The sequence below is a fragment of the Gorilla gorilla genome, chromosome 5, assembly GCF_029281585.2.
Source record: "Gorilla gorilla gorilla isolate KB3781 chromosome 5, NHGRI_mGorGor1-v2.1_pri, whole genome shotgun sequence".
NCBI classification, from domain to species: Eukaryota; Metazoa; Chordata; class Mammalia; order Primates; family Hominidae; genus Gorilla; species Gorilla gorilla.
The window spans coordinates 143008680-143025977 of record NC_073229.2 but is presented as its reverse complement, the minus strand read 5'-3'; the positions used below and the strand labels follow the sequence as shown (position 1 = coordinate 143025977).

General features: G+C 40.4%; 1 protein-coding gene across 3 annotated transcripts in view; it reads left to right on the top strand.

The window, feature by feature from the left end:
• MCM9 (minichromosome maintenance 9 homologous recombination repair factor) overlaps positions 1–17001 on the top strand; it is a 114979-nt gene extending 97978 nt beyond the window's left edge. For all 3 annotated transcript variants that reach the window (XM_055391956.2, XM_055391957.2, XM_031011914.3), the window contains 5 exons: positions 1208–1410; positions 2333–2536; positions 3594–3676; positions 4167–4312; positions 14162–17001. In XM_055391956.2, coding sequence (XP_055247931.1) covers positions 1208–1410; positions 2333–2536; positions 3594–3676; positions 4167–4312; positions 14162–15632 — 2107 coding nt within the window. In that variant the 3' untranslated portion in view covers positions 15633–17001. The remainder of the gene's footprint in view (positions 1–1207; positions 1411–2332; positions 2537–3593; positions 3677–4166; positions 4313–14161) is intronic.
• The last annotated feature ends 297 nt before the right edge of the window (positions 17002–17298 follow it).

The following is a 17298-nucleotide window of genomic DNA, read 5'->3' as shown; positions in this document are numbered from 1 at the left end:
TTTAAAAGGGAATTTAGTTTTTGGTAAAAATGCCTTGTTTATCTTTCTCTTATTTATTTAATGAGTGTCTTGTGCCACTTGCCACAAATAAAGATTCTCAAACATTTTCAGCCTCAGGGAATGAAGTAGCTGCTAGCTAGAAATAGATCAGGGATTAACAAATGTAATACATGTTGCTGATGTCATAGGGCTGTGACTTGGGAGGCAGACATCCCACTATAACTAAAAATGGGCATCAAGTGCACAGCATACAAATTTACAGATTCAAATTTTTACATTTGTTATTGCCAATGAATATGTAACATTATTTTGAGAACTAGCCCATCATTAATTAGTTTAAAAACAATATCTAAGTTATGTCACATCCATCCCTATCCTGCCACGCTCCATTTAGGACTACCTTGTCCCTCTACTGGACCATTGTACTAGAGCCCTACCCTGCATCCTGTCCACAGTCCTTTCCTGTCCAACCCACTCACCAACCCAGTCCTCATCAGACTTCCCTTCACAATGGCTCCTCAAAAACTCAATGCCAAATCAATCATATTTTCTGATTTCCTTTCCCTCCCTCTTTCTCTCTTTTTTGTTTCTTTCGTGTTTAGAAAAAAAATCAAAACAAAATGAGTGAATACACAGAAAGTTTTTGCCTCAACCACTCACTATTCTCCAGAGTCATCCTCACTCTCTACCCTCACCCCCTCTGCAAATGCCTGTCTTTCTCCACCTAAAAATGTCCAGAGGTCTTGAAAGCTTCAGTTCAAAAGCTGCTTCACAGTGTTTGCTTCTGTGTTCATCTTTTCTATCCACATAGATGAATACACATCATCCCTATTTCCCCTGGGAACTTTATTCTTTTAGAACTTAACCATATTCTGCCTTGTGTTACATTATAGCTAGTAGATTGCAAGCCCCTTAAGAAGAGTTTGGTTTAATTTTGGATACTTCTTAGCACTTAGCAGAGGGGTCTCCTCATAGCAGGGGCATAAAAAGTGTTTATTGAACGGTTACTTCTCTTTAAGATAGAATAGTTTCAGTATACTTTGTTGGAAGTTGATGTTTGTGATATCTCCTTCTGTCATTCTACATTTTCTTTCATAGGAGTTCGTAGATTTTCAAGGTGCAAGAGCAGCCCCATTTTATTAACAGCTGTAATCTTGCATTTTATCTGAACCTCACAATCAGTGAATTGTACTGTCTCTCCTGGCAGCCTCGTGTGCAAGCTGAACACAAGGACCACCATCCTGGCAGCAACGAACCCCAAAGGCCAGTACGACCCCCAGGAGTCCGTGTCTGTGAACATTGCCCTTGGCAGCCCACTCTTAAGTCGATTTGACCTGATCCTGGTTTTGCTTGATACCAAGAATGAAGACTGGGATCGTATCATTTCCTCCTTTATCTTGGAAAATAAAGGTACGTGAAGACAAACAAAGCATTCAGAATAACAAAGAGAGATTAGCTGTAACTAAAAGAAATTCCCTTTCAAGAAAATTAAATAAATACCCAAGATAGGCTATGTAGTACCAGGCAATAGAGAAAAGCTTAGACAGAAAGCAGTGAGAGGAGCCACTTACGGGGCCTCAGAATACTGAGTTGAAGGAAAAGGGCCTTTCTCTACCTGCCACTAATGAGACTGAAGTTGTTATAAATATGTGCCTTATGATGAAAGGGGACAACCTTATGATACAGAATTAACGCTCACCTCTTGCACATAAAACCAGAATGAATTGTGAAACAAATCTCTAAATGTAGGCTTCTCTTTAAATCAGATTTACTCAGGCCGGGCGTGGTGGCTCACACCTGTAATCCCAGCACTTTGGGAGGCTGAGACAGGTGGATCACCTGAGGTCAGGAGTTCAAGACCAGCCTAGCCAACATGATGAAACCCCATCGCTACTAAAATACAAAAATCAGCTGGGCGTGGTGGTGCACACCTGTAATCCCAGCTGCTGCAGAGGCTGAGGCAGGAGAATTGCTTGATCCCAGGAGGTGGAGGTTGCAGTGAACAGAGATCATGCCACTGCGCTCCAGCCTGGGTGACAGAGCGAGACTCCATCTCAGAAAAAAAAAATAGATGTACTTGAATATTATTGATTACTGGGCAGACCAGAATTATTCTGAATAATTTTTAATAAAGGCAGGAAGCTTACCTTTATTAAGCTTGGATCATAAGACTGCTGATTGTATGCTATGCAGACAACAAGTCTAGATTTCAATAACCACAAAACATGAAGGTTATCTTTTAACAAATGAGTACCAGAACTTTATAAAAATCCTTAAAATGAGATGTTTGCCTGTCATAAGAACTTACTGACCCAATACCTGATACATACAGGTTACCCAAGCAAATCAGAGAAGCTCTGGAGCATGGAAAAGATGAAAACCTATTTCTGCCTCATAAGGAATCTGCAGCCCACACTGTCTGACGTGGGCAATCAAGTTCTTCTCCGGTACTACCAGATGCAAAGGCAGAGTGATTCCCGGAACGCTGCCCGGACCACCATTCGGCTGTTGGAAAGCTTAATACGATTAGCAGAAGGTCTATTTCATTCAGCGAATGATGCTTGTATTGAATGCTGCGTGTGTGCAAGGCATGGGGCTTGGCACCATGGATTCAAAGTTGAATGAGAATAACTCCCACTCTAAGGTGCTCATAGTCACTTAAAAATAAAGGCTCTGAGCCAGAAGATCTCTGCTCCTCTGAGGACAGATGATGAGTATTGACTGGAATGTGGTGTCATTAAGAAAGAGGAATCTTTGTGCCATCTCGGGACCTCCTAGAACTTAATATACCATTCACTTAGAAAGCCTTACTTCTGATATTTTGTTTCTCAGTGGTAGCTCTGTTAGCATTTTGAGTGGGACAGTTTCTTCTTTGGAATTGTTTCCCATATAGCATCACCAGTTCTTGCTCATTAATTGCCAGTTGCAGTCTACCCCTGTCATTATAACAACCAACTTGACAATGCCATGCCCTGCCCCATTACATATATACATATAGCTAACATGTATCTTAATTCTTTTCTTCTAACATTGGCTTTTACATTTTAGCTTTTGTTTAAATCTAAAAAAAGAATTCACATGAACTGAATAATAAAATAATATAAGCTTAATAAAAAATACTGTAAAACAAATGGACTTTCTTTTTTCAAGGATTTATAGCTAATATTAAGGCAAGAAATACTCAGAATTTAGAATTGCTTGTTTGGTAGCTTTGAAAAGCCCATAGATCATAAAGAGGAGTGCCAGAAATGAAAAATGAGTTTTAATTTTGTGTAGTTTTATAAAAGACTAGAAAGTGAGGACTAAAGTTGCTGAATATTAAATGTATGTTTATATAGCCCGTTTCTTTGCTAGAGCCCAGAGTACTTTTTCATATAAATATACAAGATTGTGTGGGCTACACAGAAGGATTAGGCTCATTATAGAAACAACCTTAAAGCTAGTTGAATGTTGACTTTTGTGCTTGTTCTAGTAAAATTATGTTGTTATTAATAGCTCATTCATAAAATACAAATGGTGAGGAGGGGGAGGTTAGAGAATTACATTTCTCACCTCAAATATTCCTAAAAAACAAATGTGTTTTGTTTTCTTAGCTCATGCTCGCCTGATGTTTCGTGATACTGTAACTCTGGAAGACGCTATTACGGTGGTGTCAGTCATGGAATCCTCAATGCAGGTAAGGATATTTTGTGTACCTAATTTTTATCCTAATTACAAACTTTATTTTTTTTAAAAAAAGGACACTTTATTAACATATCAAAAGTTATTAAAATGCTCATATTCTAGACTTAGTAATTCCTGGAAATATATCCAAAGGTAACCAATTAAATGAAGAGGAAACAGTGTCCTGGAGATATTTGCTGCATGGGTGGCGTTGCTTTTGCCCATTGATGTAAAGTAGTGCGCTTCGATCGTTTTTTTCCTCAACACACCCGAGAGATGTTCATAGCCCACCAGTGACAGTATAGCTTCCTAGAGCAATGATTGCCACCAAGAACTGGGGGAGTGAACTATAGAAAGTTGAAAAAGCCTCCCAAGTGATTTTCATACCCAGTATAGGGGTGTAAAGGGCAGTCTTAGCCCCCGGGGATTGCTGGTCCCTAGAGTGTACTTACTGCTATGCAGGCTGGCCTGGTGACTCTCCCGATATTTTCTCACCCCTTCAGGGAGGTGCACTGCTAGGAGGTGTGAATGCCCTCCACACTTCCTTTCCTGAAAACCCTGGAGAGCAGTACCAGAGACAGTGTGAACTTATTCTGGAAAAGCTAGAGCTGCAGAGCCTCTTGAGTGAAGAGCTTAGAAGACTTGAAAGGTGAGGAATGAAAACCCAGAAAGGCATACAATGGAAAATCCTTGTTTGGCATTTAGTGAAACAAAGCAAGTGTGCATTAAGTGGAAAAATCTATCTATCAGGTGTTGGGTCAGTAAGTTCTTAGGACAGGCAGATACTATCTATAGGGGACTGTTTCAGTTTTCTACTGCTGTATAATCAACTGCTCCAAAACTCAGTGACTGCGAACACCACCCCCACCAGCATTTTAGTGTTCACTTTTCTGGGCATCAGACATTCAGGCAGGCTCGGTGGGGATAGCTTGTCTTTGCTCTACATTGTGTTGGCTGAGATAACAACTCAGCAATGACAGAAGCAACATTTCAAAACTTACCTTTCTAATGACTCATTAAAATGTGAATAATAGACAAGGAGGATACATGGGAAGAAACGTGTCACATGCCTTAGTGTGAATGTGGACTCTACCAAAAAAATTTTGCCCAAACTTTAATGTTCGCATACTCCTGAAATATGTGGACTTCTAAAAACCTAGGTTTTGCATGTAAGCCTGAGAAATAGGAGTGAGGAATGGCAAGTTTATCCATTTTTGGTGTCTTCATGATCAGTGTGAATGGCTTACTAATTGACCTGCAGCTCTTACTGGTGTTGGTCTCAAAGCCGGGGTCTGGTGAATGAAGTACATGAGAAAGTGGAACAGCTGCAAAGAATTTGGGGACCACATTGAGACTGTTGACTACATTAAAAAAAATCCTTGAGAATTCTTCCTTCTCACAGCAGCCTTCTCTTTCTAATTTTTGAAACTTCAGCACAGCCTTCCTGGGGAAGTGTGGGGATGGGCATTATCCTGTTAATAGCCAGGTGCCAGACTGCAGTAAACTTGCACTGTGTATAAAATTCACCCCTCTTTCTTTTGGTCTCCTGGCTCATTTTATGATCCAGAACATGGTGCCAAGATCAAAGTTATTCCTTTGGGTTGTTTATGATTTGATGTAGCTGATTCTTTTCAAGCCACTCCTGGGCTTGGCTTTGCTTTTGGGGAGGCTGCTCATTTTGACTGATCCAAGCTACCAGAAACTGACATATGCTGGATTCAGGAAAGGAGAAAAAGTGAGGCCCAGAATCATTGTTATGAATTAGAAAGATGGCAATTAGACTTCCCAAATTTAAAACGACCCTCCTGGAGGGAAAGAAAGGAAAAACGAAAGAGTATTTGACAATCTAAAAGACAGGATTCTACCTTAAAATGTTTTTTTCTACTGGTATTTATTTATAATGTAGAGGCATGTTCTGGTGTTGATCCTCCTGAAAGCAACAAAGCCAGGTACTATGCAAATGAAAGTGAATTACCTCCAAGACACAATCTGACGCTAATCTTATCAAGTGAGAAAAAACCCAACCAGCATATGAGTTTTTACTGTTTTGGAAAGAGTTCTCTGTTCCTTAAGGAGATAATTATAATGAGACCATTTATAGTTTTATCACGCTTTACTTCCAGAAAATGCTTTATGCTGGTGACAGTCTGACTCGGCCATTCTATGTGCCTCAAAACAGAGTGCAGACGGGGCACGGTGGCTCACACCTGTAATCCCAGCACTTTGTGAGGCCAAGGTGGGCAGATCACTTGAGGTCAGGAGTTCAAGAGCAGCCTGGCCAACATGGTGAAACCCTGTCTCTACTAAAAATACAAAAATTAGCTGGGTGTGTTGGCGGGCGCCTGTAATTCCAGCTACTCGGGAGGCTGAGGCAGGAGAATTGCTTGAACCCAAGAGGTGGAGGTTGCAGTGAGCCAAGATTGAGTGAAACTCCATCTGAAAAAAAAAAAAAAAAAGAAAGACTAAAATAATAGGGCTTAGTCTACCCTAACTTATTCTCATCTTTTAGGAGATTTTTGCAGAACTTTAACAATTATCAGTATCCCTGACCTCAATTTGATGCTGAAAAGTATGCTAGGTAGTAGTAATTTTCAAAGCTATTTGCTTTTTTGTTTGGTTGTAACTCAAATTAGTAAAAATGAACATGGGTTTGCCCCGGGGGTCAGAGGTTGCAGTGAGCCATCATCGTGCTACTGCACTCCAGCCTGGGCGACAGAGAGAGACTCTGTCTCAAAAAAAAAAAAAAAAAAAGTGGGTTTGCTTATTGATATTTTCAAACCTACTGTGAATGAATGTAACCCAATATGTTTACAATAATTTTGGGGGCTTTTTTTCTGATTATAAAGGTAATGCATGTTTTTATTTTGTATTTTTAAAAGTAGCAGTGATGAATTAATTAGAAAACAAAAAAATCACATGTAATCTTATTTCCCAGAGATATATACCATTAACATTTTAATGTATTTAAATATATTTAAATATAAGGTATTTCCTTATATTTTCTATGATTATACATGAATTTTAGAATAACTTATTCATCTGCTTTCTGGTATAATATCTTTTCAAAGTGAGCACGTAGAAGAGGGATCATATTGTACTTTATAAGAAAAAGGCATTTCTAGGTTGTCAGGAAAGGCTTTCTAAAGGACCTACTTCTAGGGAACTACAATCCTTATTAGGAAGTCATCCTCCCTCATGACCAAAGGGAAATTCGAAATGAAAATATGAGATCTGGCAAGATGGCCAAACAGGAACAGCTGTGGTCTGCAGCTCCCAGTAAGACCAACGCAGAAGGCAGGTGATTTCTGCGTTTCCAGCTGAGGTATCCAGTTCATCGCACTGGGACTACTGGTTAGGCAGTGGGTGCAGCCCACAGAGGGTGAGCAGAAGCAGGGTGGGGCGTCACCTCACCCTGGACTTACAAGGACCCAGGGGACTTCCCTCCCCCAGCCAAGGAAAGCGGTGAGGGACTGTGCTACCTGGCCTGGATACTATGCTTTTCCCATGGTTTTCGCAATCCACGGATCAGAAGATTCCATCATGACCCTACACCACCAGGGCCCTGGGTTTCAAGCACAAAACTGGGTGGCAATTTGGGCAGACACTGAGCTAGCTTCAGGAGTTTTTTTCATACCCCAGTGGCACCTGGAACCCCAGCGAGACAGAACCATTCACTCCCCTGGAAAGGGGGCTGATGGCAGGGAGCCGAATGGTCTCAGTGAGTCCCACTCCCATGGAGTCCAGCAAGCCAAGAACCACTGGCTTGAAATTCTCGCTGCCAGCACAGCATTCTGAAGTCGACTTGGGATGATTGAGCTTGTAGGGGGAGGAGTGTCCCCTGTTACTGAGGCTTGAGTAGGCGGTTTTCCTCTGACAGTGCTAAGGAGGCCAGGAGGTTTGGACTGGGTGGAATCCACCACAGTGTGGCAAAGTGGCTGTGGCCAGATACCTTCTCTAGATTCCTCTTCACTGGGCAGGGCATCTCTGAAAGAGAGGAGCCCCAGTCAGGGGCTTGCAGATAAAACTCCCTGGGACAGAGCACCTGGGGGAAGGGGAAGCTGTGGGTGTTGCTTCAGCAGACTAAAACTTTCCTGCCTGCCAGCTCTGAAGAGAGCAGCTGATCCTAACTAGGAGGATTCTAGCAGCACACTCTGCTAAGGGACAGACTGCTTCCTCAGGTTGGTCCCTGACCCCTGTGCCTCCTGACTGAGAGAGACCGCCCAGCAGGGTTCAGCAGACACCTCATATAGGAGAGCTCTGCTGGCATCAGGCTGGTGCCCCTCTGGGACAAAGCTTCCAGAGGAAGGAGCAGGCAGCAATCTTTGCTGTTCTGCACCCTCCACTGGTGATACCCCAGGCAAACAGGGTCTGGAGTGGACCTCTAGCAAACTGCAGCAGACTTGTGGAAGAGGGGCCTATTAGAAGAAAAACTAGCAAACAGAAAGCAAAAACAACAACATCAACAAAAAGGGCCCCCACACAAAAACCCCATCCTAAGGTCATCAGCTCAAAGATCAAAGGTAGATAAATGCACGAAGATGAGGAAAAACCAGCGCAAAAATGCTGAAAATTCCAAAAACCAGAATGCCTCTTCAAATGATTGCAACTCCTCTCCAGCAAGGGCACAAAACTGGACAGAGAATGAGATTGACGAATTGACAGAAGTAGGCTTCAGAAGGTGGGTAATAACAAACTCCTCCAAGCTAAAGGAGCATGTTCTAACCCAATGCAAGGATGCTAAGAACCTTGATAAAAGATTACAGGAACTGCTAACTGGAATAACCAGTTTAGAAAGAAGCATAAATTACCTGATGGAGCTGAAAAACACAGCACGAGAACTTCATGAAGCATACACAAGTATCAGTCCTCAAATCGATCAAGCAGGAGAAAGGATATCAGAGATTGAAGATCAACTTACTGAAATAAGGCATGAAGACGAGATTAGGAAAAGAAAAAAGAATGAAAAGGAATGAATAAAACCTCCAAGAAATATGGGACTGTGTGAAAAGACCATACCTAAGATTGATTGGTATACCTGAAAATGATGGGGAGAATGGAACCAAGTTGGAAAACACACTTGGATATTTTCCAGGAGAACTTCCTCAACTTAGTAAGACAAGCCAACATTCAAATTCAGGAAATACAGAGAACACCACTAAGATACTCTTCGAGAAGGGCAACTCCAAGACATATACTCATCTGATTCACCAAGGTTGAAATGAAGGAAAAAATGTTAAGGGCAGCCAGAGAGAAAGGTCAGGTTACCTACAAAGGGAAGCCCATCAGACTAACCGCAGATCTCTCTGCAGAAACCCTACAAGCCAGAAGACAGTGGGGGCCAATATTCAAAATTCTTAAAAAGAATTTTCAACCCAGAATTTCACATCCAGCCAAACTAAGCTTCATAAGTGAAGGAGAAATAAAATCCTTTACAGACATGCAAATGCTGAAATATTTTGTAACCAGCAGGCCTGCCTTACAAGAGCTCCTGAAGGAAGCACTAAATATGGAAAGGAAAAGCCGGTACCAGCCACTACAAAAACATACCAAATTGTAAAGACCGTTGATGCTATGAAGAAGCTGCATCAACTAATGTGCAAATTGACCAGATAGCATCATGATAACAGGATCAACTTCATACATAACAATATTAACCTTAAATGTAAATGGGCTAAATGCTCCAATTAAAAGACACAGACTGGCAAATTGGATAAAGAGTCAAGACCCATCAGTGTGCTGTATTCAGGAGACCCATCTTACATGCAAAGACACACATAGGCTCAAAATAAAAGGATGGAGAAATATTTACCAAGCAAATGGAAAGCAAAAAAAAAAGCAGGGGTTGCAATCCTAGTCTCTGATAAAACAGACTTTAAACCAACAAAGATCAAAAAAGACAAGGGTACTACATAGTGGTAAAGGGATCAATGCAACAAGAAGAGCTAACTATCCTAAATATATATGTACCCAATACAGGAGCACCCAGATTCATAAAAGAAGTTCTTAGAGACCTTCAAAGAAACTTAGACTCCCACACAATAATAGTGGGAGACTTTAACTCCCCACTGTCAGTATTAGATAGATCCACGAGGCAGAAAATTTACAAGGATATTCAGGACTTGAACTCAGCTGTAGACAAAGTGGACCTAATAGACATCTACAGAACTCTCTACCCCAAATGAACAGAATATACATTCTTCTCAGCACCACATAGCACTTACTCTAAAATTGACCACATAATTGGAAGTAAAACACTCCTCAGGAAATGCAAAAGAATGGAAATCATCACAAACAGTCTGTCAGACCACAGTGCAATCAAGTTAGAACTCAGGATTAAGAAACTCACTCAAAACTGCCCAACTACATGGAAACTGAACAGCCTGCTCCCAAATGACTACTGGGTAAATAACGAAATTAAGGCAGAAATAAATAAGTTCTTTGAAACCAATGAAAACAAAGACAAAACATACCAGAATCTCTGGGACACAGCTAAAGCAGTGTTCAGACGGAAATTTATAGCACTAAACGCCCTCAGGAGAAAGAGGGAAAGAACTAAAATCGACACCCTAACATCACAATTAAAAGAACTAGAGAAGCAAGAGCAAACAAATTCAAAAGCTAGCAGAAGACAAGAAATGACTAAGATCAGAGCAGAACTGAAGGAGATAGAGACACGAAAAACCCTTCAAAAAATCAGTGAATCCAGGAGCTGGTTTTTTGAAAAGGTTAACAAAATAGATAGACCGCTAGCCATACTAATGAAGCAGAAAAGAGAGAAGAATCAAATAGACACAATAAAAAATGATAAAGGGGATATCACAACTGATCCCACAGAAATACAAACTACCATTAGAGAATACTATAAACAACTCTATGCAGATAAATTAGAAAATCTAGAAGAAATGGATAAATTTCTGGACACATACACCCTCCCAAGACTAAACCAGGAAGAAGTTGAATCCCTGAATATACCAATAACAAGTTCTGAAAGTGAGGCAGTAATTAATAGCCTACCAACCAAAAGAAGTCCAGGACCAGACAGATTCACAGCCAAATTCTACCAGAGGTACAAAGAGGAGCTGGTATCATTCCTTCTGAAACTATTTCAAACAATAGAAAAAGAGGGACTCCCCACTAAGTCATTTTATGAGGCCAGCATCATCCAGATTCCAAAACCTGGCAGAGAGACAATTAAAAAAGAAAATTTCGGGCCAGTATCCCTGATGAACATTGATATGAAAATCCTCAATAAAATACTGGCAAACTGAATACAGCAGCACATCAAAAAGCTTATCCACCATGTTCAAGTCAGCTTCATCTCTGGGATGCAAGGCTGGTTCAACATACACAAATCAACAAACGTAATCCATCACATAAACAGAACCAGTGACAAAAACCACATGATTATCTCAATAGATGCAGAAAACGCCTTCAATAAAATTCAACACCCCTTCGTGCTAAAAACTCTCAATAAGCTAGGTGTTGATGGAAAGTATCTCAAAATAATAAGAGCTATTTATGACAAAACCCACAGCCAATATCATACTGAATGGGCAAAAGCTGGAAGCATTCCCCTTGAAAACTGGCACAAGACAAGGATGCCCTCTCTCACCACTCCTAGTCAACATAGTATTGGAAGTTCTGGCCAGAGCAATCAGGCAAGAGAAAGAAATAAAGGATATTCATATAGGAAGAGAGGAAGCTAAATTGTCTCTGTTTGCAGATGACATGATTGTATATTTAGAAAACCCCATCGTCTCACCCCAAAACTCCTTAAGCTGGTAAACAACTTCAGCAAAGTTTCAAGATACAAAATCAATGTGCACCAATCACAAGCATTTCTATACACCAATAATAGACAAACAGAGAGCTGAATCATCAGTGAACTTCCATTCACAATTGCTACAAAGAAAATAAAATACCTAGGAACACAACTTACATGGGATGTGAAGGACCTCTTCAAGGAGAACTACAAACCACTGCTCAAGGAAATAAAAGAGGATACAAACAAATGGAAAAACATTCCATGCTCATGGATAGGGTGAATCAATATTGTGAAAATAGCTATACTGCTTAAAGTAATTTATAGATTCAATGCTATTCCCATCAAGCTACCATTGACTTTCTTCACAGAACTAGGAAAAACTACTTTAAATTTCATATGGAACCAAAATAGAGCCCGTATAGCCATGATAATCCTAAGCAAAAAGAACAAAGCTGGAGGCATCACACTACCTGACTTCAAACTATACTGCAGGCTACAGTAACCAAAACAGCATGGTGCTGGTACCAAAACAGATATATAGACCAATGAAACAGAACAGAGGCCTCAGAAATAACACCACACATCTACAACCATCTGATCTTCCACAAACCTCACAAAAATAAGCAAGGGGGAAAGGATTCCCTATTTAATAAATGATGCTGGGAAAACTGGTTAGCCATATGCAGAAAACAGAAACTGGACCTGCTCCTCCTTACACCTTATACAAAAATTAACTCAAGTTGGATTAAAGACTTGAATTTTAAACCTAAAACCATAAAAACCCTAGAAGAAAACCTAGGCAGTACCATTCAGGACATAGGCATGGGCAAAGAATTCATGACTAAAATACCAAAAGCAATTGCAACAAAAGCTAAAATTGACAAATGGGATCTAATTAAACTAAAGAGCTTCGGCTCAGCCAAATAAACTACCATCAGGGTGAACAGGCAACTTATAGAATGTGAGAAAATTTTTACAATGTATCCATCTGACAAAGGGCTAATATCCAGAATCTACAAGGAACTTAAAAAAATATACAAGAAAAAAAGCCATCAAAACTGGGTGAAGGATATGAACAGACACTTCCCAAAAGAAGACATTCATGCAGCCAACAAACATGAAAAAAAGCTCATCATCACTGGTCATTAGAGAAATGCAAATCAAAACCACGATGAGACACCCTCTTACACCAGTTAGAATGGTGATCATTAGAAAGTCAGGAAACAACAGATAGTGGCTAGGCTGTGGAGAAATAGGAATGCTTCTACATTGTTGGTGGGAGTGTAAATTAGTTCAGCCATTGTGGAAGACAGTATGGCGATTCCTCAAGGATCTAGAACCAGAAATACCATTTGAACCAGCAATCCCATTACTGGGTATATACCCAAAGGATTATAAATCATTCTACTGTAAAGACACATGCACACGTATGTTTATTGCAGCTCTATTTACAATAGCAAAGACTTGGAACCAACCCAAGTGCCCATCCATGATACACTGGATAAAGAAAATGTGGCACATATACACCATGGAGTACTATGCAGACATAAAAAAGGATGAGTTCATATCCTTTGCAGGGACATAGATGAAGCTGGAAACCATCATTCTCAGCAAACTAACACAGGAACAGAAAACCAAACACCACATGTTCTCACTCATAAGTGGGAGTTGAACAATGAGAACACATGGACACAGGGAGGAGGATGTCACACACTGGAGCCTTTTGGGGGGTGGGGTGCAAGGGGAGGGAGAGCATTAGGACAAATACCTAATGCATGTGGGGCTTAAAACCTAAATGATGGGTTGATAGGTGCAGCAAACCACCATGGCACATGTATACCTATGTAACAAACCTGCATGTTCTGCAAATGTATCCCAGAACTTAAAGTAAAAAAAAACAAGAAAGTTGTCCTTCTGGCAATATTTCAGTTTCTAATATGCCCAAGATATTTAAAATGATTTAAAATCATTTAAAATGATTATCACTGAACAGATCTTTCATTCATAGAAAGTAAATAGATTTTAATTCTGTATCAAATTCATAAAAGAGTAGCTGCCCAGTAAATATGTTTAAACATGCCTGGGCTTTGCAGGAAAGATTGTCACAGTTGCCTGGGGAGGTCTGCCATGAATGGGAGTACAGGAGGTGGCAGTGTGAGCACCAGTACAGAAATATCACAGACTCTTGACTCCTGAGGAAGGTGACTGCTCAGATGCACTCAGTACCTCAACTGGGTAAAGAGATGTGAGACATCATAATCCCCAGTCTTTCACTTTGGTTCCTTGATCTGCAAACTGACTACTAAGCAAGTTAGCCAACAACCTACTTGGTCAGCAATCAGCTACTGTGTGGGTAGCAACAGGTCTGTCTTGTATTTGAACATTTAACATGAGAGATAAAGCTGAGGATTTTACACTGATCTTCAAACAATCTTAAATGAATGAATTGGACTTTTGGAGAGATCTAAAAATGTAGACAAATCTCCGATTTCATTTTCTTTATTTTACTACAATTTTAGGTTAAATTAGTGTTTATCTGAGTATGTAAATTGTATATTGATTTAAAAAAGGATTATTTCATTCTGCTGCTCTAGGAGGTTGTATTTGATATTAACTTGGAATTATGTGGGACTTAAATCTTTAAGATGGTATCTCAGAGACTAAAGAAATGAATAGGTTAGCACAAATTCTCTTCCCTTCAAGACATGTTTTGTTTATTTGTCTCTGCTACAGGTTACAGAATCAGAGTGTGCACCAATCCCAGCCACGGGTATTGGAGGTAGAGACTACTCCAGGATCCTTGAGAAATGGTCCAGGGGAAGAATCAAACTTCAGAACTTCATCACAGCAGGAAATCAACTATAGCACACATATCTCCTCTGCTGGAGGCAGCCCCGAGGGAAGCCCAGTTCTAGATCCCCCACCACATCTGGAGCCTAATAGATCAACAAATAGGAAACATTCAGCTCAGCACAAAAATAACAGAGATGACAGTTTAGATTGGTTTGATTTCATGGCAACTCATCAGAGTGAACCTAAAAACACTGTTGTTGTGTCTCCTCATCCCAAAACCTGTGGAGAAAATATGGCTTCGAAGATCTCTAACAGCACATCTCAGGGTAAGGAGAAGAGTGAGCCAGGTCAAAGGAGCAAAGTGGACATTGGGTTGCTTCCATCACCAGGAGAGACAGGTGTTCCATGGAGGCCAGACAATGTGGAGAGTAACAAGAAAAAAAGGCTAGCACTAGATTCTGAAGCAGCAGTCTCTGCTGATAAACCAGACTCAGTACTGACTCATCATGTCCCCAGGAACCTGCAGAAGCTGTGCAAGGAGAGGGCCCAGAAGTTGTGCAGAAATAGCACCAGGGGGCCTGCACAGTGCACAGTCCCTTCCCATCCTCAGTCCACTCCTGTACATAGCCCAGACAGAATGCTGGACTCACCCAAAAGAAAGAGACCGAAATCCCTTGCGCAAATGGAAGAGCCTGCAATTGAAAATGTTAAGCCTCCAGGTTCCCCTGTGGCCAAACTGGCAAAATTTACTTTCAAGCAGAAGTCAAAACTGATCCACTCCTTTGAAGATCACAGCCATGTGTCACCTGGTGCAACTAAAATAGCAGATCATAGTCCTAAAATTTCCCAGCGTAGAACAAGAAGAGACGCAGCCTTGCCGGTGAAGCGTCCAGAAAAGTTGACATCTACCCCAGGAAACCAGATCTCCAGTCAGCCACAGGGTGAGACAAAGGAGGTGTCGCAGCAGCCACCAGAGAAACACGGACCAAGAGAGAAGGTGATGTGTGCCCCTGAGAAGAGGATTATTCAGCCTGAATTAGAGCTTGGGAATGAGACTGGGTGTGCTCATCTTACTTGTGAGGGAGACAGAAAGGAAGAGGTTTCAGGCAGTAATAAAAGCGGCAAGGTTCATGCCTGCACATTAGCCAGATTGGCAAACTTCTGCTTTACTCTCCCATCGGAATGCAAATCAAAATCCCCTCCTCCTGAAAGGAAGAACCGAGGTGAGAAAGGCCCAAGCTCCCCTCCTACAACCACAGCTCCAATGCGTGTCAGTAAAAGGAAATCTTTTCAGCTCCGTGGGTCCACCGAGAAACTGATTGTTTCCAAAGAATCCCTCTTCACTTTACCAGAACTAGGTGATGAAGCATTTGATTGTGACTGGGATGAAGAGATGAGAAAAAAGTCATAATTGGGAAAAGCTTTCTGGTCAAATCTCACCTTCTCCAACTCCACAGAGGACCTTCAGGATATCAATATGGTATTTATAAATGTATAGAACAATTGGCCATATTGAGGATCACTCTGAATACTGGCTCCCCCTTAAGGCTTTCTAATTTCAGGTTAATCTTCATGACTTAAAAAGTTGTATAATCAGTTGAGGTCAGTGTGATACCAGCAGCTGAGCTGAATTAATTATGTTGTGCTTAATTTTACAAATGGAGTACTTGTATTCCTGTTCCTGAAGCTGTTTCTGTTTTTTGTTTTGTTTTGTTTTTAAGTGGGAGAGGTTCTTCCCTAGATTAATTTCTTCTTTCATTCACTCAGGAACAAATTCCAAGAAGGTAGCACTCATAAATCTAACAAGGCAGATGAACTCTTTTCTACCTTTTTTTTTTTTTTTTGTATTTTCACCTGGAATGGGCTAAGTATAGTGAATATAATCACTTGGATGATTTGCCAAAATCAGACTATTTTTCTAGTATTATTTTTGTATTGATTTGTGTGGATCAGGTTAAATGTGACTAATGCTTTTCTTTCTTTGAGAGGTATCCTTACAATTGCATGATGTTCTTAGAGATCTGGCTGCTGGTCAAACAGTACCTTTCTGAAGTACTGACCTTCTGAGTTGTCCTTTCTTTCTTGAGCCAACATTTTGTACTTCAGATTCTTTTTTCTCTTGGGGACCTACCTTCAACCAAGTAAAATACTGTGATTAGAAGAAGAGAGAGTATGAGCCAGGCACAGTGACTCACTCCTGTAGTCCTAGCTACTCGGGGAGGCTGAGGCAGGATGATTGCTTAAGCCCAGGAGTTCGGGGTTACAGTGAGCTGTGGTCACACCACTGTATTCCAGCCTGGGTGACAGAGTGAGATCCTGTCTCTAAAAATAAAATAAATGAAGAAGAGAGAGTATGTGGTAGTCTCAATCAAACATCATGTCTCATCTACCCAGCTGGTTAATATGGAAATGTGATTCCTACTAAGTTGTGATTCACTTGTCTTTAAAACCAAGGAAATTATGTACTGTTTTTGGTAAGAATAGATAACCTCAAGCTTTGTCTTTCTATGTGCTTTTAAAATCACTTATTCCTTTGGATTCTAATAAGAGTTATTAGGACTCAATAATTATGGACTTTCTCTTCTGAAGTGTGAATTTGTAAACTGATTGTTTAATTGTCAGAGGGACTTTTGGACATAGAATACTCAAAACTATATGTATTTTGTTTAATTTTCACTTCATTCAATTCACACATTGAAAACAAATTTAGAAAATCCAATTTTTCTTAAGCATTTAAACGTTCTAAAATTCACTAATAAAATTTTCTGAAAAATTTTAAACTGTGAGTACAAATTTAGTGTGGCTGAGTCTTGAAATGACTGGCCATAATGAGTACCATTCTCTGAAGTTTGAAACACCTTAAACAGCTGATAAAAGACATGTATAAACAATGATTATAAAATTTATTATTTCTGTACCTGTTTAGTAATTTACCAGTATACTATGATTCTTAATATATTCCTAATCTTTCAGTTTTATTGCTTTCCTGGGTTTCAGTGTTCTTACCAGAACTAAAGGAAAGGGAATGGAAGTGGGTTTTTGACCCGCTGAATCTTGATCTGGGCATGGTCTGATTA